Source organism: Scyliorhinus torazame, chromosome 10, assembly GCF_047496885.1.
Source record: "Scyliorhinus torazame isolate Kashiwa2021f chromosome 10, sScyTor2.1, whole genome shotgun sequence".
NCBI lineage: Eukaryota > Metazoa > Chordata > Chondrichthyes > Carcharhiniformes > Scyliorhinidae > Scyliorhinus > Scyliorhinus torazame.
In genome coordinates, this window is record NC_092716.1 from 187,230,457 (window position 1) to 187,255,579 (window position 25,123).

The 25,123-nt window shown below is 51.5% G+C and overlaps 1 protein-coding gene across 1 annotated transcript in view; it reads left to right on the plus strand.

Moving 5' to 3' along the window:
- LOC140384437 (lamin-A-like) overlaps nt 1–25,123 on the plus strand; it is a 62,161-nt gene that overhangs the window by 31,128 nt on the left and 5,910 nt on the right. The window contains exons 6-15 of the mRNA XM_072466139.1: nt 7,681–7,806; nt 10,062–10,163; nt 13,513–13,628; nt 15,088–15,209; nt 16,122–16,206; nt 18,590–18,776; nt 19,742–19,861; nt 21,060–21,298; nt 21,947–22,110; nt 23,122–23,207. Of these exons, the coding sequence (XP_072322240.1) occupies nt 7,681–7,806; nt 10,062–10,163; nt 13,513–13,628; nt 15,088–15,209; nt 16,122–16,206; nt 18,590–18,776; nt 19,742–19,861; nt 21,060–21,298; nt 21,947–22,110; nt 23,122–23,207 (1,347 nt within the window). The remainder of the gene's footprint in view (nt 1–7,680; nt 7,807–10,061; nt 10,164–13,512; nt 13,629–15,087; nt 15,210–16,121; nt 16,207–18,589; nt 18,777–19,741; nt 19,862–21,059; nt 21,299–21,946; nt 22,111–23,121; nt 23,208–25,123) is intronic.

Below are 25,123 nucleotides of genomic sequence, written 5' to 3' on the forward strand. Positions count from 1 at the left end.
ACAGAGCTGAGAGAGAGACTGAGACCACACTGAGCTGAGAGAGAGACTGAGACCACACTGAGCTGAGAGAGACTGAGACCACACTGAGCTGAGAGAGACTGAGACCACACTGAGCTGAGAGGGACTGAGACCACACTGAGCTGAGAGAGAGACTGAGACCACACTGAGCTGAGAGAGAGACTGAGACCACACTGAGCTGAGAGAGAGACTGAGACCACACTGAGCTGAGAGAGAGACTGAGACCACACTGAGCTGAGAGGGACTGAGACCACACTGAGCTGAGAGAGACTGAGACCACACTGAGCTGAGAGAGAGACAGAGACCACACTGAGCTGAGAGGGACAGAGACCACACTGAGCTGAGAGAGACTGAGACCACACTGAGCTGAGAGAGAGACAGAGACCACACTGAGCTGAGAGGGACAGAGACCACACTGAGCTGAGAGAGACTGAGACCACACTCAGCTGAGAGAGAGACTGAGACCACACTGAGCTGAGAGAGAGACTGAGACCACACTCAGCTGAGAGAGAGACTGAGACCACACTGAGCTGAGAGGGACTGAGACCACACTGAGCTGAGAGAGACTGAGACCACACTGAGCTGAGAGGGACTGAGACCACACTGAGCTGAGAGAGAGACTGAGACCACACTGAGCTGAGAGAGAGACTGAGACCACACTGAGCTGAGAGAGAGACTGAGACCACATTGAGCTGAGAGGGACTGAGACCACACTGAGCTGAGAGAGACTGAGACCACACTGAGCTGAGAGAGAGACAGAGACCACACTGAGCTGAGAGGGACAGAGACCACACTGAGCTGAGAGAGACTGAGACCACACTGAGCTGAGAGAGAGACAGAGACCACACTGAGCTGAGAGGGACTGAGACCACACTGAGCTGAGAGAGACTGAGACCACACTGAGCTGAGAGAGAGACTGAGACCACACTGAGCTGAGAGAGAGACTGAGACCACACTCAGCTGAGAGAGAGACTGAGACCACACTGAGCTGAGAGGGACAGAGACCACACTGAGCTGAGAGAGACTGAGACCACACTGAGCTGAGAGAGAGACTGAGACCACACTGAGCTGAGAGAGACTGAGACCACACTGAGCTGAGAGAGACTGAGACCACACTGAGCTGAGAGAGACTGAGACCACACTGAGCTGAGAGGGACTGAGACCACACTGAGCTGAGAGAGACTGAGACCACACTGAGCTGAGAGAGACTGAGACCACACTGAGCTGAGAGGGACAGAGACCACACTGAGCTGAGAGAGACTGAGACCACACTGAGCTGAGAGAGAGACAGAGACCACACTGAGCTGAGAGGGACAGAGACCACACTGAGCTGAGAGGGACAGAGACCACACAGAGCTGAGAGAGAGACTGAGACCAAACTGAGCTGAGAGAGAGACTGAGATCACACTGAGCTGAGAGGGACTGAGACCACACTGAGCTGAGAGAGACTGAGACCACACTGAGCTGAGAGAGACTGAGACCACACTGAGCTGAGAGAGACTGAGACCACACTGAGCTGAGAGAGACTGAGACCACACTGAGCTGAGAGAGACTGAGACCACACTGAGCTGAGAGAGACTGAGACCACACTGAGCTGAGAGAGACTGAGACCACACTGAGCTGAGAGAGACTGAGACCACACTGAGCTGAGAGAGACTGAGACCACACTGAGCTGAGAGGGACTGAGACCACACTGAGCTGAGAGAGACTGAGACCACACTGAGCTGAGAGGGACAGAGACCACACTGAGCTGAGAGGGACAGAGACCACACTGAGCTGAGAGAGACTGAGACCACACTGAGCAGAGAGAGAGACAGAGACCACACTGAGCTGAGAGGGACAGAGACCACACAGAGCTGAGAGAGAGACTGAGACCACACTGAGCTGAGAGAGAGACTGAGACCACACTGAGCTGAGAGAGACTGAGACCACACTGAGCTGAGAGAGACTGAGACCACACTGAGCTGAGAGGGACTGAGACCACACTGAGCTGAGAGAGAGACTGAGACCACACTGAGCTGAGAGAGAGACTGAGACCACACTGAGCTGAGAGAGAGACAGAGACCACACTGAGCTGAGAGGGACAGAGACCACACTGAGCTGAGAGAGACTGAGACCACACTGAGCTGAGAGAGAGACAGAGACCACACTGAGCTGAGAGGGACAGAGACCACACTGAGCTGAGAGAGACTGAGACCACACTGAGCTGAGAGAGACTGAGACCACACTGAGCTGAGAGGGACTGAGACCACACTGAGCTGAGAGAGAGACTGAGACCACACTGAGCTGAGAGAGACTGAGACCACACTGAGCTGAGAGGGACAGAGACCACACTGAGCTGAGAGGGACAGAGACCACACTGAGCTGAGAGAGACTGAGACCACACTGAGCTGAGAGAGAGACAGAGACCACACTGAGCTGAGAGGGACAGAGACCACACAGAGCTGAGAGAGAGACTGAGACCACACTGAGCTGAGAGAGAGACTGAGACCACACTGAGCTGAGAGGGACAGAGACCACACTGAGCTGAGAGGGACAGAGACCACACTGAGCTGAGAGAGAGACTGAGACCACACTGAGCTGAGAGAGACAGGGACCACACTGAGCTGAGAGAGACTGAGACCACACTGAGCTGAGAGAGACTGAGACCACACTGAGCTGAGAGGGACTGAGACCACACTGAGCTGAGAGAGAGACTGAGACCACACTGAGCTGAGAGAGAGACTGAGACCACACTGAGCTGAGAGAGAGACAGAGACCACACTGAGCTGAGAGGGACAGAGACCACACTGAGCTGAGAGAGACTGAGACCACACTGAGCTGAGAGAGAGACTGAGACCACACTGAGCTGAGAGAGACTGAGACCACGCTGAGCTGAGAGAGAGACAGAGACCACACTGAGCTGAGAGGGGCTGAGACCACACTGAGCTGAGAGAGACTGAGACCACACTGAGCTGAGAGAGAGACTGAGACCACACTGAGCTGAGAGAGAGACTGAGACCACACTCAGCTGAGAGAGAGACTGAGACCACACTGAGCTGAGAGGGACAGAGACCACACTGAGCTGAGAGAGACTGAGACCACACTGAGCTGAGAGAGACTGAGACCACACTGAGCTGAGAGAGACTGAGACCACACTGAGCTGAGAGGGACAGAGACCACACTGAGCTGAGAGAGACTGAGACCACACTGAGCTGAGAGAGACTGAGACCACACTGAGCTGAGAGAGACTGAGATCACACTGGGCTGAGAGGGACAGAAACCACACTGAGCTGAGAGAGACTGAGACCACACTGAGTGGAGAGGGACTGAGACCACACTGAGCTGAGAGGGACAGAGACCACACTGAGCTGAGAGAGAGACAGAGACCACACTGAGCTGAGAGGGACAGAGACCACACTGAGCTGAGAGAGACTGAGACCACACTGAGCTGAGAGAGAGACAGAGACCACACTGAGCTGAGAGGGACAGAGACCACACTGAGCAGAGAGAGACTGAGACCACACTGAGCTGAGAGAGACTGAGACCACACTGAGCTGAGAGAGAGACTGAGACCACACTGAGCTGAAAGAGACTGAGACCACACTGAGCTGAGAGGGACAGAGACCACACTGAGCTGAGAGAGACTGAGACCACACTGAGCTGAGAGAGACTGAGACCACACTGAGCTGAGAGAGACTGAGACCACACTGAGCTGAGAGGGACAGAGACCACACTGAGCTGAGAGAGACTGAGACCACACTGAGCTGAGAGAGAGACAGAGACCACACTGAGCTGAGAGGGACAGAGACCACACAGAGCTGAGAGAGAGACTGAGACCACACTGAGCTGAGAGAGAGACTGAGACCACACTGAGCTGAGAGAGACTGAGACCACACTGAGCTGAGAGAGACTGAGACCACACTGAGCTGAGAGGGACTGAGACCACACTGAGCTGAGAGAGAGACTGAGACCACACTGAGCTGAGAGAGAGACTGAGACCACACTGAGCTGAGAGAGAGACTGAGACCACACTGAGCTGAGAGGGACTGAGACCACACTGAGCTGAGAGAGAGACAGAGACCACACTGAGCTGAGAGGGACAGAGACCACACTGAGCTGAGAGAGACTGAGACCACACTGAGCTGAGAGAGAGACAGAGACCACACTGAGCTGAGAGGGACTGAGACCACACTGAGCTGAGAGAGAAACAGAGACCACACTGAGCTGAGAGGGACAGAGACCACACTGATCTGAGAGAGACTGAGACCACACTCAGCTGAGAGAGAGACTGAGACCACACTCAGCTGAGAGAGAGACTGAGACCACACTGAGCTGAGAGGGACTGAGACCACACTGAGCTGAGAGAGACTGAGACCACACTGAGCTGAGAGGGACAGAGACCACACTGAGCTGAGAGAGAGACTGAGACCACACTGAGCTGAGAGAGAGACTGAGACCACACTCAGCTGAGAGAGAGACTGAGACCACACTGAGCTGAGAGAGAGACTGAGACCACACTGAGCTGAGAGGGACTGAGACCACACTGAGCTGAGAGAGACTGAGACCACACTGAGCTGAGAGGGACTGAGACCACACTGAGCTGAGAGAGAGACTGAGACCACACTGAGCTGAGAGAGAGACTGAGACCACACTGAGCTGAGAGAGAGACTGAGACCACATTGAGCTGAGAGGGACTGAGACCACACTGAGCTGAGAGAGACTGAGACCACACTGAGCTGAGAGAGAGACAGAGACCACACTGAGCTGAGAGGGACAGAGACCACACTGAGCTGAGAGAGACTGAGACCACACTGAGCTGAGAGAGAGACAGAGACCACACTGAGCTGAGAGGGACAGAGACCACACTGAGCTGAGAGAGACTGAGACCTCACTGAGCTGAGAGAGAGACTGAGACCACACTGAGCTGAGAGAGAGACAGAGACCACACTGAGCTGAGAGGGACTGAGACCACACTGAGCTGAGAGAGACTGAGACCACACTGAGCTGAGAGAGAGACTGAGACCACACTGAGCTGAGAGAGAGACTGAGACCACACTCAGCTGAGAGAGAGACTGAGACCACACTGAGCTGAGAGGGACAGAGACCACACTGAGCTGAGAGAGACTGAGACCACACTGAGCTGAGAGAGAGACTGAGACCACATTGAGCTGAGAGAGACTGAGACCACACTGAGCTGAGAGAGACTGAGACCACACTGAGTGGAGAGGGACTGAGACCACACTGAGCTGAGAGGGACAGAGACCACACTGAGCTGAGAGGGACAGAGACCACACTGAGCTGAGAGAGACTGAGACCACACTGAGCTGAGAGGGACAGAGACCACACTGAGCTGAGAGGGACTGAGACCACACTGAGCTGAGAGAGAGAGACAGAGACCACACTGACCTGTGAGAGACTGAGACCACACTGAGCTGAGAGGGACAGAGACCACACTGAGCTGAGAGAGACTGAGACCACACTGAGCTGAGAGGGACAGAGACCACACTGAGCTGAGAGAGAGAGACAGAGACCACACTGAGCTGAGAGGGACTGAGACCACACTGAGCTGAGAGGGACAGAGACCACACTGAGCTGAGAGAGACAGAGACCACACTGACCTGTGAGAGACTGAGACCACACTGAGCTGAGAGGGACAGAGACCACACTGAGCTGAGAGAGACTGAGACCACACTGAGCTGAGAGGGACAGAGACCACACTGAGCTGAGAGAGAGAGACAGAGACCACACTGAGCTGAGAGGGACTGAGACCACACTGAGCTGAGAGGGACAGAGACCACACTGAGCTGAGAGAGACTGAGACCACACTGACCTGTGAGAGACTGAGACCGCACTGAGCTGAGAGAGAGAGACAGAGACCACACTGAGCTGAGAGGGACTGAGACCACACTGAGCTGAGAGAGACTGAGACCACACTGAGCTGAGAGAGACTGAGACCACACTGAGCTGAGAGGGACTGAGACCACACTGAGCTGAGAGAGACTGAGACCACACTGAGCTGAGAGAGACAGAGACCACACTGAGCTGAGAGGGACAGAGACCACACTGAGCTGAGAGAGAGACTGAGACCACACTGAGCTGAGAGAGACTGAGACCACACTGAGCTGAGAGAGACTGAGACCACACTGAGCTGAGCGGGACTGAGACCACACTGGGTTGAGAGGGACTGAGACCACACTGAGCTGAGAGAGACTGAGACCACACTGAGCTGAGAGGGACTGAGACCACACTGAGTTGAGAGGGACTGAGATCACACTGAGCTGAGAGGGACTGAGACCACACTGAGCTGAGAGGGACTGAGGTCACACTGAGCTGAGAGGGACTGAGACCACACTGAGCTGAGAGAGAGACTGAGACCACACTGGGTTGAGAGGGACTGAGACCACACTGAGCTGAGAGAGACTGAGACCACACTGAGCTGAGAGAGAGACAGAGACCACACTGAGCTGAGAGGGACAGAGACCACACTGAGCTGAGCGGGACTGAGACCACACTGGGTTGAGAGGGACTGAGACCACACTGAGCTGAGAGGGACTGAGACCACACTGAGCTGAGAGAGAGACAGAGACCACACTGAGCTGAGAGGGACAGAGACCACACTGAGCTGAGCGGGACTGAGACCACACTGAGCTGAGAGGGACTGAGACCACACTGAGTTGAGAGGGACTGAGACCACACTGAGCTGAGAGAGACTGAGACCACACTGAGCTGAGAGAGACTGAGACCACACTGAGTTGAGAGGGACTGAGACCACACTCAGCTGAGAGGGACTGAGACCACACTGGGTTGAGAGGGACTGAGACCACACTGAGCTGAGAGAGACTGAGACCACACTGAGCTGAGAGGGACTGAGACCACACTGAGTTGAGAGGGACTGAGATCACACTGAGCTGAGAGGGACTGAGACCACACTGAGCTGAGAGGGACTGAGGTCACACTGAGCTGAGAGGGACTGAGATCACACTGAACTGAGAGAGACTGTGATCACACTGAGTTGAGAGGGACAGAGACCACACTGAGTTGAGAGGGACTGAGACCGCACTGAGCTGAGAGGGGACAGAGAACTTATTGAACTTAGAGAGGTAGATACCATTCCCTCAGTACTGACCCTCTGACAGTGCAACTCTCCCTCAGTACTGCCCCTCTGACGGTGCAGCACTCCCTTAGTCCTGACCCTCTGAAAGTGCAGCACTCCCGCAGTACTGACCCTCTGACAGTGCAGCACTCCCTCAGTACTGTCCTTCTGACAGTGCTGCACTCCCTCAGTACTGACCTTCTGACAGTGCAGCACTCCCTCAGTACTGACCCTCTGACATTGTGCACATTCCCTCAGTACTGTCCTTCTGACAGTACAGCACTCCCTCAGCACTGCCCCTCAGACAGTGCAGCGCTCCCTCAGCACTGCCCCTTCGACAGTGCAGTGCTCCCTAATTCTTGTCTCTCCCACAGTGCCGTTCTGCCTCAGTACAGGCCCTCCAGCAGTGCTGCGCTCCCTCAGTACAGGCCCTCCAGCAGTGCTGCGCTCCCACTGACCTTTACCATACGGAGGCTTTATTGGATTGAAAGGGCTGGTCAATTCATCTAAATAATTGAGGCTTTTACTGAAGGGGTGATGTGACTTGCAACAAGTGCTTTCAGTGATCAATCTATTGTGTTGATCAGCTGGCGACGTTAATCGCACTGCAGAGCAGTGATCAAATCCTGTTGGACCATGAGGAGTCTGAAAACAGACAGCTTCACCAGTGCACCAAGGATCTCAGGCAGCAAGTCACTGTTCTGCACAATAAGGTTGGTGTTCCTCAAACAGAACTGACCTCTCATGAACTCTACTTTGATCTTTGCACAATGCCATGCCAATAAGAAGTTCCCCGCGCATGCGCAGGTTGGCACAGCGCCCATTTGGCGCCGCGTAATGACGCTGGAGTGGCGTAAACCGCTCCAGCGCTGTGCTGGCCCCCACAGTGCCCGGGCCCTGTTCGCGCCGTCGTGTAATGCGACGGCGTTCATGACGGCGCGGGCACTTAGTCCTGGGAGCGGAGAATCACACCTGGTGTTTGGCGCAGTGTTTCTCATCGACTTTTTGGGTGAGATCCAAACTGGTATTTACCCATTTAGTCAGCTTGGCCTTGGGGAGTTTCTCCCCGGTCTAGATCCACCGGCCTCGTTGCGACCTCGCTCGAGTGCGAAGAGGCTGTGAATGCCAGGAGAGGCCTCTCGCATGTTTCCCAGAAGTCTTCACTCCTTGCGGCATCCCCAGTGAGACCACAGAAGGTGCCGTTTGGTACTCAGGCGGAACAGCATCCAAGGGGGTCTCCCTAGCCCTCTGGGTGGCCAGCGATAGTGCAGGTTGGCCCCCTGGAACCAGGGTACCTTGGCACTGCCCAGCTGGCACTGCCAAAGTGCCCAGATGGCACTGCCAAGCAGGCATCCGAGTGTCAGGGTGGTAATGTGAGGGTGCCCAGGTGCCATTGCCAAGGGTGGATTCCCATGAAAGGAGGGTGGAGGGGAGTTTGAAAGGTGGGGGGGGGGCGTGCAGGGCAGGTAAGCAGGGGCCTCTGGGAGATTTGTGGGGGTGACGGGTGGGGGTCCTGGAAGGGGAGGGCCCTGTAAGTGGCCATGGGGGTGCCTGAAGAGGCAGGACTCCCAGGGACCCCATAGCAGGATGTCCTCACTTGGGGGGGGGGGGGTGTAGGGTAATGCCCATGGGCACGACGCATCGGCTACACTGCGCTATGGCAAGCTGCTTTTCCGGGAAACCATGCTCCCAGGATCTACCCAGCTCGCAAAACCTCGCGAGAGCCACCACGATCTCGCAAAATGTTGCGATTTTTGCAAATCTGTATATTAGAGCAAGGCAGTAAGCCTCACTCTAATGTGCAGATTCCTGAGGTACCTGAAGCTTTGGGATTAAACCCCTTCGCCTCAGGGACCTTGGACGAGTGCCATTCAGCACTGATCCCCGCAAATGGGGACCAGACAGAACAACACTGATGGGGGTCTCCCATGGTTTCTGAGGCCCCCAGCTGCATGCCCATTGGACAGGGTGGTGCCCTGGCACCGCTGGTGTCATATGGGCACCCTGGCAGTTGCAGCCTGGCACCCAAGCAGTGCCACCTGGATGCCAAGCTGGCACTGCCAGCTTTCATAGGCACTGTCAGGATGTGAGGTTGGCGGTGCCAAGCTGGCATTTGTTGCCTGCCTGCAATCAGGTGGGGGTGCCTCCCAGATTGCATTTGGGCTGGGGGGGGTGGTTTGGGGATTCTTTTCAGGGCCTTTCCTGATCTCTCGCTACAATTGGAGTGCTGGCAAGCAGAGCACCCCATTGCAGAAAATGGTTGGGCTAAATCAGTGAGAAACTCCCCAGAGCTCAAAAAAATTATTGTGTCATTGAATAGCGGTGGGGAACTCGCCGGAAGGGGCTACGAGAAACTCCCTGAAAAATCGGCCACAAATTAGCTTAGGGTCTGGATCCTTCCGCACTGCCCACCGCAAGATCGTCACGGGCGAGACACAGACGATGGAGAAGTCCATTGACCTTGGGCGGGATTCTCCGGCCGCTGTTTTTTTGGGAGAATCGCATCCTTGGAACTTTTTTCAGTCATGGGAGCTGAACTTGCCGGAGAGACTACCTCCTCAGAGATCGGGCCGCCATTTTGAGTGGGTGCCCCAATCTCTGAACTTGAGGGTCCCCCACACAGCCACCCTGTCCACCCAGGCATCCTGGTGCTGTCACCCAGGCACCCTGGCAGTGCCAGAGTGGCAGTGCCAAGGTGCCAGGCTGGCACAACCAAGATTCCCAGGTGAGAACAGTTTCTCCCGATCTACTCTGTCCAGTCCCCTCATGATTTGAAACACCTCCATCAAATCTCCTCTTAGACGTCTTCTCTCCAAGGAGACCCAACCTCTCCAATATATCTTCATAACAACTTTAATTTTAACAACCTACACCCACCACCCTCTGTAAAAAAACTCAAATATTTGTCTTTTGACTATACTGACAACTGGTCACACCTGCTGAGTTGGGGAATGTTGTTGTGTTGTAGGTGCTGTCAGAAGAAGCTCAGTGTCAGATGTTAGCTGGAATGTTTGAGCAAGAACGTCATTACAATCAACATTGTCTTCCAGCTCTCCAACAACAGATTGAGGTCAGTTTACAATGGCTGATGATTAAGCAGATGTACAAGATGTCCCTCTCCTGTTTCAGCCCAAGTTAAATTGTCTGATCACTCTCGTAATTGTTTAATGAGCACCATGCGGTGCTGACTCCCATATAATTCCAGGTCCCAGATTCGATCGCTGTGCTCAACACAAGAACAGGAGGAGGCCATTCAGCCCCTTGAACCTGTTCCAAACTTCAACTAAATCATTGCTGATCTGAATCTTAAATCCTTTCACCCAACAAATGTCTCTTAACTTTAACAACCCACTCCTCCCCACTTGCATCCTACTGCCAACTCCTGCTAAAGAACTCAACTATTCACCTTGCCTTTGCTGTGGTGTGTTAATAGTTCACTCAGGGAGTCCAAGTTGTAGTTCGCCTGTCCACCAGAGGAAATACTTTCTCTCTAACCCATCAATTTGTTTATTCATTGTAAACACCTAATTTAAATTACCCCTTAAGTCAACACATTGAGGGAGAACAAGCTTAGCCCATCCTCATATTTTAACCCTGCTGAATCATTCTGGTGAATCGAAATTCTGATTCCAATTTTCCTTTGGATGATTCCATTTCTGAACTACCTGGTTAAGATTATATCCCTTGATCTCTTGATTAATAAGGGGATCAGGGGTTATGGGAAGAAGGCAGGTCAATGGGGATGACATTATTGAATGACGGAGCAGACGTGATGGGCCGAATGGCCTAATTCTGCTCCTGTGTCTTATGCTCTGGATCACAGATTTTGGGGGCAGCTGGAGCAAAGGGAGTTGCTGCACAGGTGACAGAGACTTCTGGGTGTGAGGGGGACAACTGGAGGGAAACTGTTGTCGTAATAAAGATGGAACAGTGAGGGGGGCGATGGAGCAGTAAGGGGGGGGGGTGATGGAGCAGTGAGGGGGGTGAAGGAGCAGTGAGGGGGGATGATGGAGCAGTGAGGGGGGATGATGGAGCAGTGAGGGGGGTGATGGAGCAGTGAGGGGGGGTGAAGGAGCAGTGAGGGGGGGGGTGATGGAGCAGTGAGGGGGCCGATGGAGCAGTAAGGGGGGATGATGGAGCAGTGAGGGGGGTGATGGAGCAGTGAGGGGGGGGTGAAGGAGCAGTGAGGGGGGTGATGGAGCAGTGGGGGGGGGTGAAGGAGCAGTGAGGGGGGGTGATGGATCAGTGAGGGGGGTGATGGAGCAGTGAGGGGGGTGAAGGAGCAGTGAGCGGCGTGATGGAGCAGTGAGGGGGGGTGATGGAGCAGTGGGGGGGTGAAGGAGCAGTGAGGGGGGTGAAGGAGCAGTGAGGGGGGGGTGATGGAGCAGTGAGGGGGTGATGGAGCAGTGAGGGGGGGTGATGGAGCAGTGGGGGGGGTGATGGAGCAGTGAGGGGGGTGATGGAGCAGTGAGGGGGTGATGGAGCAGTGAGGGGGGTGATGGAGCAGTGAAGGGGTGATGGAGCAGTGAGGGGGGTGATGGAGCAGTGAGGGGGGGGTGATGGAGCAGTGAGGGGGGGTGATGGAGCAGTGAGGGGGGTGATGGAGCAGTGAGGGGGGGTGATGGAGCAGTGAGGGGGTGAAGGAGCAGTGAGGGGGTGATGGAGCAGTGAGGGGGTGATGGAGCAGTGAGGGGGGTGATGAAGCAGTGAAGGGGTGATGGAGCAGTGAGGGGGGTGATGGAGCAGTGAGGGGGTGATGGAACAGTGAGGGGGGTGATGGAGCAGTGAGGGGGGGTGATGGAGCAGTGGGGGTGGGGTGATGGAGCAGTGAGGGGGGGTGATGGAGCAGTGGGGGGAGGGTGATGGAGCAGTGAGGGGGGTGAAGGAGCAGTGAGGGGGGGTGATGGAACAGTGAGGGGGGTGATGGAGCAGTGAGGGGGGTGATGGAGCAGTGAGGGGGGGTGATGGAGCAGTGAGAGGGGTGAAGGAGCAGTGAGGGGGTGATGGAGCAGTGAGGGGGGTGAAGGAGCATTGAGGGGGTGATGGAACAGTGAGGAGGGTGATGGAGCAGTAAGGGGGGGTGAAGGAGCATTGAGGGGGTGATGGAACAGTGAGTGGGGTGATGGAGCAGTGAGGGGGGGTGATGGAGCAGTGAGGGGGGTGATGGAGCAGTGAGGGGGGTGATGGAGCAGTGAAGGGGTGATGGAGCAGTGAGGGGGGTGATGGAGCAGTGAGGGGGGGTGATGGAGCAGTGAGGGGGGTGATGGAGCAGTGAGGGGGGTGAAGGAGCAGTGAGGGGGTGATGGAGCAGTGAGGAGGTGATGGAGCAGTGAGGGGGGTGATGGAGTAGTGAAGGGGGTGATGGAGCAGTGGGGGGGGGGGTGATGGAGCAGTGAGGGTGGGTGATGGAGCAGTGGGGGGAGGGTGATGGAGCAGTGAGGGGGTGAAGGAGCAGTGAGGGGGGTGAAGGAGCAGTGAGGGGGTGATGGAACAGTGAGGGGGGTGATGGAGCAGTGAGGGGGGTGATGGAGCAGTGAGGGGGGTGAAGGAGCAGTGAGGGGGGGTGATGGAACAGTGAGGGGGGGTGAAGGAGCAGTGAGGGGGGTGATGGAGCCGTGAGGGGGGGGTGATGGAGCAGTGAGAGGGGTGAAGGAACATTGAGGGGGTGATGGAATAGTGAGGGGGGTGATGGAGCAGTAAGGGGGGTGAAGGAGCATTGAGGGGGTGATGGAGCAGTGAGGGGGGTGATGGAGCAGTGAGGGGGGTGAAGGAGCAGTGAGGGGGGGGGGTGATGGAGCAGTGAGGGGGGTTGAGGGTGAGTTGATTACACCAGCAGGTAAACTTCCCAGCTACTTCATTAACTGTAAATTGTTATGTGGAATGTCCTGTGAATGTGACGAATGTGATATAAAATAGTTACTTCAGAGATATTAGTTACTGTAATGTAGAGATAGGCCAGTCTCATTCTGGTGAGTTCACAGACAAAGGATTTCAGACCGCATGGCAAAGCAAGGAGGAGGTGTGTCCACCAAAGGAGGAGAAAAGGATGCTGGGTAATAGGGGCCAGAGGAAGGGATTGGAAGTGAGCCAATCAGAATGTCTGACTAGGTCAGGAGGGGTATAGGATGACCTATGGGAATTGTGTATGTGAAACTTGATACCATTTGAATTGATTTGCAGAGATCCCTTTGTCTCTTTGTTCATTTGCTTTCCTGGATGTAGGAGACTAGATGTGTCCTATGCTTCTGTGAAATGAACCAAGCTTGCAAGCTAAATAAAATAACTAATGCTGTACCTGCAAATCCATCTCGACTTTTATTGAGGCCAGACTGACGGGTAAAGAAACTTGGGATTTCACAAATGTAAATAGCAATGTATAAATGGGGGCTTAATGGTCTTGCGCTGTTTGCTGTGCTCAGGTATTGTGGCAGCGGCTTCGTGAACTTGATGAAAGGTCAGCTGTACAAACAAGGCCACTTCTTTCACAGGACGAGAGTGAAATGGTGACAAGACAGCGGGCAGGTGGAGAGAACAGGTACCACAGTCTAGTTCATTTGGAGTATAGCACTCATTCCACTGAACTCAAGTGAACTTGAGTAGCAGTAAATTCTTCAGCGTATATCATGGGCAAGATTCTCCGACCCCCCGCTGGGTCGGAGAATCGCCGGGGGCTGGCGTGAATCCCACCCCCGCCCCCTGCCGAATTCTCCACCACCGGAGATTCGGCGGGGGCGGGAATCGCGCCGCGCCGGTAGGCAGCCCTCCCCCCCCCCCCCCCCCCCCGCGATTCTTCGGCCCGGATGGGCCGAAGTCCCGCTGCTAGAATGCCTGTCTCGCCGGCGTAGATTAAACCACCTACCTTACCGGCGGGACAAGGCGGCGCGGGCGGGCTCTGGGGTCCTGGGGGGGGGGGGCGCGGGGCGATCTGGCCCCAGGGGGTGCCCCCCCGGTGGCCTGGCCCACGATCAGGGCCCACCGATCCGCGGGCTGGCCTGTGCCGTGGGGGCACTCTTTCCCTTCCGCCTTCGCCACGGTCTCCACCATGGCGGAGGCGGAAGAGACTCCCTCCACTGTGCATGCGCGGGAATGCCGTCAGCGGCCGCTGACGCTCCTGCGCATGCGCTGCCCGGAGATGTCATTTCCGTGCCAGCTGGCGGGGCACCAAAGGCCTTTCCCGCCAGCTGGTGGGGCGGAAATTCGTCCGGCGCGGGCCTAGCCCCTTAAGGTTGGGGCTCGGCCCCCAAAGATGCGGAAGGTGCAGCACGATGCCCAACTGATTTGCGTCGTTTTGGGCGCCAGTTTCCGGAGAATTTCGCCCCATGTCTTTTGATAATCTTTTAATAATCTTTATTGTCACAAGTAGGCTTACATTAACACTGTAATGAAGTTGCTGTGAAAAGCCCCTAGATGACACAATCCGGTGCCTGTGGTAAATTGAGGGCGAATTCAGAATGTCCAAATGACCTAATAGCACGTCTTTCAGGACTTGTGGCGGGAAACCGGAGCACCCGGAGGAAACCCACGCAGACACGAGGAGAACGTGCAGACTCCACACAGACAGTGAACCAAACCGGGAATCAAACCTGGGACCCTGGAGCGGTGAAGCAACAGTGCTACCCATTGTGCTACAGTGCCGCCTTCTGATTATACTCATGTTAAAACAGGGCAACTTATATTTATCTAGTATCTTTAACCTAATTATCCCAACATGCTTCACAGGATCATTATAAGTCTTCCAATTCCAATCTACCTTTACATTGATCAGTTTGAGCTGCAGATCAAGGTTGGGTAAAATCTGAATGGGGCTTGAATCCAGGGCCTTTTGAGTCAGAGGCGAGAGTGCTACCCACTGATACATGGCTGACAACAAGGCATGATTAGCATTTAAACGATGACTTAATGAACTCCATTAGTGAGCTTTATTATTCTGTGATTATCAGTGAAGAATTCTCTTGAGAAGCTGCTAATATTGCCCCCCCTTTCTGTAAATCAAGGCTTCACCAAGAGTTGGCTGATTGGTTCTGCAAAAGCTCTGGAGAGGATTGTTCTGAAACACGGGGTCAGACAGAATCTGACGGAAGAAGTCCTGACTTCCGAGTGAAGGAGGAGAGTGAGGGTAAGGTGTCAGGGACGGGCCAAGGCTCCGAGTTGGGAATGTTTGGACCTCCAGTGTCTCCACCAGCCTCTGCACTTGCCCCGGGTGACAAGCTGCAAGGTACAGATAAAATATCCACTTTGGTATCCAAGTTGTTTCAAACTTGGACATTAATTTGTACCTTGATTTTACATCTGTGTTTACAGCCCAGGAAGGGGCCACCCAGCTCGACAGGTCCATGACAATGTTTGTGCGCCATAGCAGCCTCCTCCCACCTATCTTCACCTCACCCGATCAGCACATCCTTCTGTTTCCTTTCTCCCTCGTGTGTTTTTCCAACTTCTCCTTAAATACGTCGCTCCTGCACACTCCGGTTATTTCTTTTTGTCACGTGTCCCACATTCTAGCATTCCCTGAGTAAAGACGTTTTTCTTGAATTCCCTACCGGATTTATTTGTGACTGCCTTGTCATTATGACCCCTGGTTCTGGATTTGTCTGCTTGTCTAATTTTATTGTGTGTGTGTGTGGGATTGAATCCCCCGGGGCATGAGACATGCGGTTTGATCGCTGCTCAGTGCTGACTCAGGTGGTCACAGCCTCATTAGTGACAGACACCTTAGTGTCCCAAAGCTAAAAAGAGAAAATAACAGGTGGGGTTCCCATTCCTGGGTGCAAATCAGTCTGCTAATATTAAATGTTGATTCAGATGGGTTCTGAACATCTTGTCTGAATAGTGTGCCAGCATTCAGTGAGATTCCAAACACTGGCTCTATCCAGCTGTACCCACAGAGTGCCAGTAAGCTGGGGAAGGATATAGTTGTTAAACTTAATTTCATTGAGTGGCTTGCAAAGAGTTTTCCCAGCATTTTCTCGCACATTGGTGAGTTATTCTCCATACTCTTAATGCTGTAAACATCTGCCTGTTTTAACAGATTCACACACCACCCAGGAGTCATCGACAGTGAAGAACTCTGCCTCGTCACATCTCACAGTCAATGGGAACCCAGCAATGTCCAGGTACCAGTGAAGAGCAACCCGATGTGGATCTGTCATCTTCCATTAACTATACCGGTGACTCATGATTGGTGCATGTCAGTGGTCTCTCCCCCTCTGTGATTGGTGCATCAGTCATTGTTCCCCCTTTCTCTGATTGGTGCACCTGTCAGTGCTCTTCCTTCCTGTGATTGATGCATTATTGTTCCCCCTTTCTCAGATTGGTGCATCTGTCAGTGCTCTCCCTTCCTGTGATTGGTGCATCATTATTCTACCTTTCTCTGATTGGTGCGGCTATCAGTGCTCTTCCTCGCTGTGATTGGTGCATTTGTCAGTTCTCTCCCTCACTGTGATTGGTGTAGCTGTCTGTGCTTTCCTGTTCGTAATTGCTGCATAATCCCTCTCTCAACAACCTGATGAAACAGAGAGTAGACATAAGTAGATCATTTTTGGGTTGGCAAAATGGGATGAGTGGAATGCTACAGGGATCATTGCTGGCGGCTCCACTATTTACAATTTATATCAATGCCTTGGATATAGAGATTGAATGTATGGTTGCTAAATTTGTTGGCGATAGGTAGGAAAGTAAGTTGTGAGGAGGACGTAAGGAGACTGCAAGGGGCAAAGATAGCTTAGGTTAGTGGCCAAAAATCTGACAAATGCATTTTAATGTGGGAAAATGTGCATTTGTCCGTTTTGGCAGGAAGAATAAAAAAGCAGCATATTATCTAAATGGAGGGAGATTGCAGAACTCTGAGGTACTGAACGATTTGGCTGTCCTGTATATATGAATGCCAAAAGGTTAATATAAATGTAAAGCAATTGATTAGGAAGGCAACTTGAATGTTCTTGTTTATTGCAAGGGGAAGGGAATGTAAAAGTATGGGTGTTTAGCCACAGTTGTACAGGGCGCTGGTTCGACCTGAGCTGGAATACTGTGTACAATTTTGGTCCCCTTATTTAAGGAAACATAATTGCTTTAGATGCAATTCAGAAAAGGTTCACTTGACTAATACCTGGGATGGGGGTGGTTATCTTATGAGGAAAGGTTGGACAGACTGGGTATGTATCCATTGGAGTTTAAAAGAATGAGAGGTGATCTCATGGGGTGGCATGGTGGCACAGTGCTTGGCACTGCTGCCACACAGTGCCAGGGACCTGGGTTCAATTCTGACCTTGGGTGACTGTTTGTGTGGAGTTTGCATTTTCTTCCCAGTGTCTGCGTGAGTTTCGCCCGGGTGCTCCTGTTTCCTCCCACAGTCCAAAGATGTGCAGATTAGATAGATTGGTCATGATAAATTGCCCCTTAGCATCAGAAAGATGTGCAGGTTAGGTGGATTGGTCATGATAAATTGCCTCTTAGCATCAGAAAGATGTGCAGGTTAGGTGGGGTTGTGGGGGAGTGGGCCTAGGTAGGATGCTTTTTCAGACTGAATGGGCCAAATGGCCTCCTTCTGCACTGTAGGGATTCTGTGATTTTACTGAAACATATAAGATCCTGAGGGGACTTGACAAGGTGGGTGATGAAAGGATGTTTCCTCTTGGGGGAGAGACTGGAACTAGGGGACACTGTTTAAAAATAAGGCTTCTTCTATTTAAGATGGGGATCATAAGAAATGTTTTCTCTCAGAAGGTCTTTAATCTTTAGGACTCTCTTCCCCAGAGAGCAGTGGAGGCAGGTTCATTGAATATTTTTGAGGGAGAAGAAGATAGATTTTTGGCTGATAAGAAAATCAAGGTTATTGGGGCTGGGGAAATGTGGTGATTGAGATGACAATCTGATCAGCCATGATCTTTATTGAGTGTCAGAGCAGGGTCAAGGGCCGAATGACCGACTCCTTCTCCCAATTCTTATGTTTGTTTGTTTGATTAGAAATGGCTAACTATGAAATAGCCCAGGTATATTTTAATCAGAGCATGACTATCAATCAATACAGCTTCCTCCCCATCACTGCTGGGTTAAGGGGTCAGCAGCACCAATCAGTCCTGTGTAGTTCTCTGTTTTGCTTCACCTAGATGGCTTGGATGCGTAGTCTTGAACAAAGAACAACAAGCTTTGTTAACGAAAAAAACTAATTTATTAACACTATTAAATAAGATTCATATGCATTCATAAAGTTCAAGGTTACTATATTACATTATGCTATCTCTAACTACAAAACTCTCAAATAGACAACTGCTCCTATGCCTCGCCATCTTCTACTGCCTTCTAACTCCCACAAGGCTTAGCATCAATGTCTTATATACTTGTAACTCTAGCTCCCTCTAGTGGCTGGTCTAGACATTTCATTAACCCTTGCAGTTCTTATATTTATGATAATACCACAAGTCCTTCAATAGCACGTCAAACTCACAATAGATTCTCAAACTCAGAACAATCTAAGTTGTCTTTTTCCTCTGCCTCCAGCGAAACCACTTGTGTGAAGATAGAGGAGGTGGATTGCAAAGGTTGTTTTGTCCGACTCTTCAACACCTCTCCAGACAAGAACGTGGATCTCAGTGGCTACACCCTGCAGCAGAGAATTGGTGTGTATCCAATCTCCCTGTACCGTTTCCCACAGCACACCTGGCTCCCAAACCTGCGATATCTCACGGTAAGTGCATGTCTATTGCTACTGTCTGTATACTATTAGCCACGGTTTGTCTGTTGCTGTAATCTGTCTCAAAGTTACTATCATCTGTCAGTCTGTCCATCTATATATCTGCATATCTATCCAGCCATCTACATGAAAGTGTTTCAGTGTCACGTTTCAAAGTATCAAAATTATCAAAGAAAGGGAAAGAGCGAAACTTTAAGCCTCAGATTCTGCTCTGGGTTGAAAATTTGTGACAGGCTTTCAGTCAGGCCTGTCACCGCTACTGAAGGTCCAACCAGTAATAGTCAGGCAATTTATCCTCCCCAACTCTGGATAGATTCTTTAGATGGGAATATAATTGAGTGGCTTGCTCAGCCACTTCAGAGGGCTGTTAAAAGTCAAAGCTCATTGTTGTGCTTCTGGAGTCACATATAGTTCCTGACAGGGTAAGGCCAGCAGGTTTTCCTTCCTAAAGTACATCAGTCAAACAGTTGGACTTTACAACAATCAACAGCTTCATGATCACTTTTACTGATGGAATAAATATTTGTGGGGTCTTGATGTGCACAAATTGACTGCTGCATTTCTCTACCTCATAACAGTGATAATACATCATAAAGTAGGTAATTTAGCTGTCAGATCTTTTGGGATGCACAGAGGACGTGAAAGATGCTCAATGAAAGTTAGTCCTTTCTTACTGTTCCTGCTCCATGATCCCATCAGAATAACCAAGGAACTCAGAAGCAAATTACAGCCCCGCATTAAAATATCCATTGTGTGCATGTGTTCAACCCTACGCCATAAGACCATAAGATATAGGGGCAGAATTAGGCCATTCAGCCCATCGAGTCTGCTCCGTCATTTGATCATGGCTGATATGTTTCTCATCCCCATTCTCTTGCCTTCTCCCCGTAACCCCTGATCTCTTTATTAATCAAGAACCTATCCATCTATGCCTTACTTCACTTTGTTTCTCTAAGCAGGTTTGGGCTGAAGCGGCTGATATCTCCCAGAGACTTCCATCTGACATTGTGTGGAGAGAGCAGCACAGATTCCAGAGTGGACCACAATGTACCACAGCGCTTTGCAAATCAAATGGACAGGTAAAGGAGAGAGAGGAGTGGACCCCAGATAACTTGTGCTGAAATGGCCTGGGGCACTCAAACCTCTCTAAATGCTGCCTGATGCGATGCATCAGGTGTAAATGAGCAGCCACCTCGTCTCTCACAGTCAGAGATCAAATCTGCAAATCTTGCTCTTACACTGGCTGTTAGCCCCAATTACAATTTCCAGGTACAAATGAATGGTCCCAGTCTCCTCACCTCAGTTCAAGGTTTATGTTTAAAGAGAAAGTAAATTGGCTCTTTGTTGTTTGATATATTCTATTGTATTCTATTCTATATTGAGGGGGTGCAGACAAATCCATCTCACTGTGTTAAACCAATATTTTATACAAACTGTGTGGAGTTTTCCCCGTGTCTGCGTGGGCTTCCTCCGGGTGCTCCAGTTTTCTGCCCCAAGTCCCGAAAATCGTGCTTGTTAGGTGAATTGGACATTCTAAATTCTCCCACTGTGTACCCGAACAGATTCGGGAGTGTGGCGACGAGGGGATTTTCACATTAACTTCATTGCAGTGTTAATGTAAGCCTACATGTGACACTAATAAAGATTATTATTATTAAACCAGTGATGTTTCCACTTGTGGGAAACCAGAACTAAGGGCTATAATATAAGATAGTTTTATTAATGAACTCTCTTTGCCAGAGAGTGGTGAGAATGTGAAACTCGCTACCACAGGGAGTGGTTGAGGTGAATACTAGATGCATTTAAGGGGAAGTTAGATGAGGCCGAGGGGGAAATGAATAGAAGGATATGCTGCTCGGGTGAGATGAAAAGGTTGGGAGGAGGTTTGTGTGGAGCATAAACACTGGAATGGACTATAATCCATTTCTGTGAAGTCAAAACTTGCCCCTCAGTTCTGTAAGAGAAAGGAAAAATTCATAGGACAGAATACAATCCACTTCAGATGTGGATGAGTGGAGTAAAATCTGCTACAGTCACTCCGTCAGGCTACTGTTTGATTCAATAATGAGTGGGTGGTGCACTCCAGGTCATAAAAGATTGAGGCCCACTTGTTGGAGCGACCCAGCGATTACCTCAATGACCTGAAGTAATATCCCAAAGATGCGACACTGTCCTATAATGCACAGATGTACGACAAGAACTGGATTGTGAAAGACATGCAAATCTGCGAAAGTTGAATGTTAATGACTTATTGCTATCTATTCTGGTTCTCTCCAGACCATTGCTTGGTACATCCCCTCGCACAGATTCTCGGCTGCGGCTAACTCCTTTGATGTGAAAGATGATGCCTCAGACGAATGTGTCCCTGTGCCCCTGAACAAACAGCAGACATCTCCAGCAGGGTCCCCACAGGAACAGTGTATGAAGGAAGAAGGTTGGGCTCCCAGTCCTGAAATAATGATTCAGCCTAATGCTCAGATAAACAGTTGGACAGACTTTGTGCCGGTACAGAAAAGGTAACACACAATTGCGTCAAGGACACAACTGGCCCTGTAGCTAGAATTCAACAGTCAGTTAGATGCTGTGGATCCGTGCAATTGTAATGGTTTCCATTGTTTGGGTTTTGTAAATGCAATCCTGTACTGTGTGGCTAACAGATTTGCCCTAGCCATCTGAGTGTGGAGCAGACATCTTAAAATCAGTTCAATAAAAGCCTTTCACGGAATACATACTAAAGTACAGCTTGTCCTTCAACTTGCTGCACCCACCACAATAGAGTTTACAGCACAGAAGCAGCCCATTACCTCATTGTACATGCTGGCTAGTAGCTATAATAATCCCACAGTCCAACTCTCTCCCTATAGTCCTGCATCAATCCCAAACTAATCCCACTGCCCTGCTCCCCGTCATAGTCCTGTATCAATCCCAAACTAATTCCACTTCCCAAATTTGTGGAAGCTCATAGTTTAACCTTTGGAGTCCAGATATCATTCTGGTATATGTGGGCTGAACTTGCTCCAAAGCCTATATATCCTTGTGAGGTGCAATGCCCAGAAATAGTGGCCTGGCCATGGCCAAATACAACACCGTTTTAAACTACTGAGGAGACTGAATAATAATGAGCTGATAATTATTAATGACCATCCTCTTATGTCTTATCCTAGGGGAAGTATCTCTGCTCTTCTTTCCTCAAAAGGCGCACGTCGCCAGTCCAACACTTCCAGCCTCACAGAACACAGCAGTTTGTGGTCTCACAGCATGGGAGAGACAGACATTTTCTCCTATCTACAATCCAGTCTTATATCTCTGCCATCAGATTCGTTACCAGGTAAGTTTGTTCATGCGTAACCCTCTCGGCAACTCTGGTTCCACTCTGTGTGTTTTTCTTGTGTTCCATGCCCCTTTTCTCAAGGATCTCCAGCAGACTGGTGTTGCAGGTTCCAGGTAGGGCACACTTTGTGCAGATAGTACTGTGTTAGTTCAGGTGTTCTGCTGCATAAATTCCATCCAGCTCCACCCCAATTTTGTAGCTGGAATTCTCCCGCTGTTGCGATTCAATTTTCTCGCTGGCAGCGCACCCCCATCAGTGGGTTTCCCGGCGGTTTGGGGTGGTTACAATGGGAAATCCCATTGACAATCGGCGGGAGGCTAGAATCCCGTAGCCAGGGAGCGGCATGGCTGATGGAGCGGAGAATCCTGCCCTGTGTGTCAGCTGTGTGAGTGTGGACCGGGCATAGTGGATAGCAGCCCTATCTCCATCTGGACATAGTGGGCTCAAAGTCCCACTCCAAGGCTGGAATTTTCCAGCCCTGCACGCTGTCAGGATCTTCTGGTCCGAGACTTCAATGGTTTACCGGCCTTGCAAGAAGGAAACCGCCGCAGGGGAGATGATGGAAATGGTCCCAAAGTATTTTACAGCTTTAAGTACCTTGAAGTGCAGTCGTTTATGTAATGTGGAAACTGAAAGCTTCTATAAACAGCAGTGAGATCATGACCGATATTCTCTTTTGAGTGATGTTCATTGAAGGATAAATATAGCCTGGGACGCTGGCAAGAACTCTCCTGCTTTTCAAATGGTGGCTGTGGGACCTTTAAGTCCATCTGAGAGGGCAGGTGAAGCTTTGTTTAATGTTTCATCTCAAAGGCCTCGGACAGTGCAGCATTCCCTCTGTACTTTACTGGGGTGGGACTTGAATCTCTGACCTTCTGATTCCCAGAGGTGAGAATGTGACCCACTGAGCCACAGTCAACACGTCGTGTTTTACCAAATAAGACAACGGTAAATGAGATTGTTCTTGACAACTTGGTGTGAAACCCTCTGTCTGCCCCTCATTTCCAGGTTTAGTTACTCCTGATTCCTCCAGTCCGCAGTCTCCAATTCAGATGTCCAGACGATCGAGTGATGCTGAGGGGTTACATTTAACCGTAAGTGACCAAATGTATAAGCTGAAAGGTACGAATCACAATTGGCGCTGTGCTAACATACACGCCACATCAAAGGTTGGCACCTTCTGACCCACAGCTTCTGAAATAGCTGGTGACTCAGAAACATCCCTGAGAACAAGACGTGTAAAAACATGCAGTTACAGTCCATGTGCGACAGGACATGGCCTTGTACCTCCAGTTTGGGTGGACCAGGACACCTGAAGACATGCGCCTGGCTGCTTCCATTTTTCTCCTCTGCCTCATCCCTCCCCCTCCAAGTACTGCTCTTACTCTCTCAATGCTTCCTCATCTCTTTCCCTCAGTAAAGAGTGGGTCGGATGTCCCCCTTCTCTCCTGTACCTCGCTGTGCTTGCCCCAAACGGTGAGAAAACCCAGTGCAGATTTCCTGCCTCCACAATGTGAATCATAGAATCACAGGAGGCTATTCAGCCAGTCATGCCCATGCTGGCTCTTTGAATGAACTATCCAATTGGTCCCACCCGCCCTGCTCTTTCCACAGAGCCTGTAAATGTTTCCTTTTCAAGTTTGCATGCTTTCATAAACCTCTGCTTTCATTGACCCACCTCCTACTACCCTGCCACCTGAGCTTCTCCAGATTCCCTCTCCCAGTATCTGGCAGCAGACATGGGCGGCGGCCAGGGGGTGCTGGGGAAGGGGGGGGGGGGGGGTCTAGGACTGCATCTGAACCTATAGGAGTATAATGAACTTTATCTTTCTGCTCCTGGACGTTTGCTAAGCCACAGTGAGGCCTGGCAGACCAGAGCTGATCCAAGTACAGTACCTGCTCCTTTGATGGTGGTCCAATTTCCCAGAGGTATCCAATTTATACCCAGCCACATTCTAGCATTCAAGTACTGAGGGAGTGCAGCACCGTCACAGGGCAGTAGTGAGGTAGTGCAACACTGTCACAGGGTCAGAACCTGCAGCACTGTCAGGGTGTCAGGACTGAAAGAGTGAAACACTGTCAGAGGGCCAGTACTGAGGAAGTGCTGTACTGTCAGAGGGTCAGTACTGAGGGAGTGCTGCACCGTCAGTGGGTCAGTTCTGAGGGAGTGCTCACTGTCAGAGGGTCAATACCGAGCGAGTGCTGCACTGTCAGAGGGACAGTACTGAGGGAGTGCTGCACTGTCAGAGGGTCAGTACTGAGGGAGTGCTGCACTGTCAGAGGGTCAGTACTGAGGGAGCGCTGCACTGTCAGAGGGTCAGTACTGAGGGAGTGCTGCACTGTCAGAGGGTCAGTACTAAGGGAGTGCTGCACTGTCAGAGGGACAGTACTGAGGGAGTGCTGCACTGTCAGAGGGACAGTACTGAGGGAGTGCTGCACTGTCAGAGGGACAGTACTGAGGGAGTGCTGCACTGTCAGAGGGACAGTACTGAGGGAGTGCTGCACTGTCAGAGGGACAGTACTGAGGGAGTGCTGCACTGTCAGAGGGACAGTACTGAGGGAGTGCTGCACTGTCAGAAGAACAGTACTGAGGGAGTGCTGCACTGCCAGAGGGACAGTACTGAGGGAGTACAGCACTGTTCCAAGCTCAGTACTGAACCATGCAGCACTGTCAGTGTGTCAGTACTGAAGGAGTGAAACAGTGTCACAGGGTCAGTACTGAACTTTGCAGCACTGACATAGGGTGAGTCCCTCAAGGTTGCAGTTGACTTGCTTCCACTCTGGGGAGGTGGGTTCTGTGGTGGATGAAAAGTCGAATCAACTTACAGTGCAGAAGGAGGCCATTCGGCCCATCGAGTCTGTGCCTGCTCCTGGAAAGAGCACCCTACCCAAGGTCAACACCTCCACCCTAGCCCCATAATCCAGTAACCCCACCCAACACTAAGGGCAAATTTGGACACTAAGGGCAATGTATCATGGCCAATCCACCTAACCTGCACATCTTTGGACT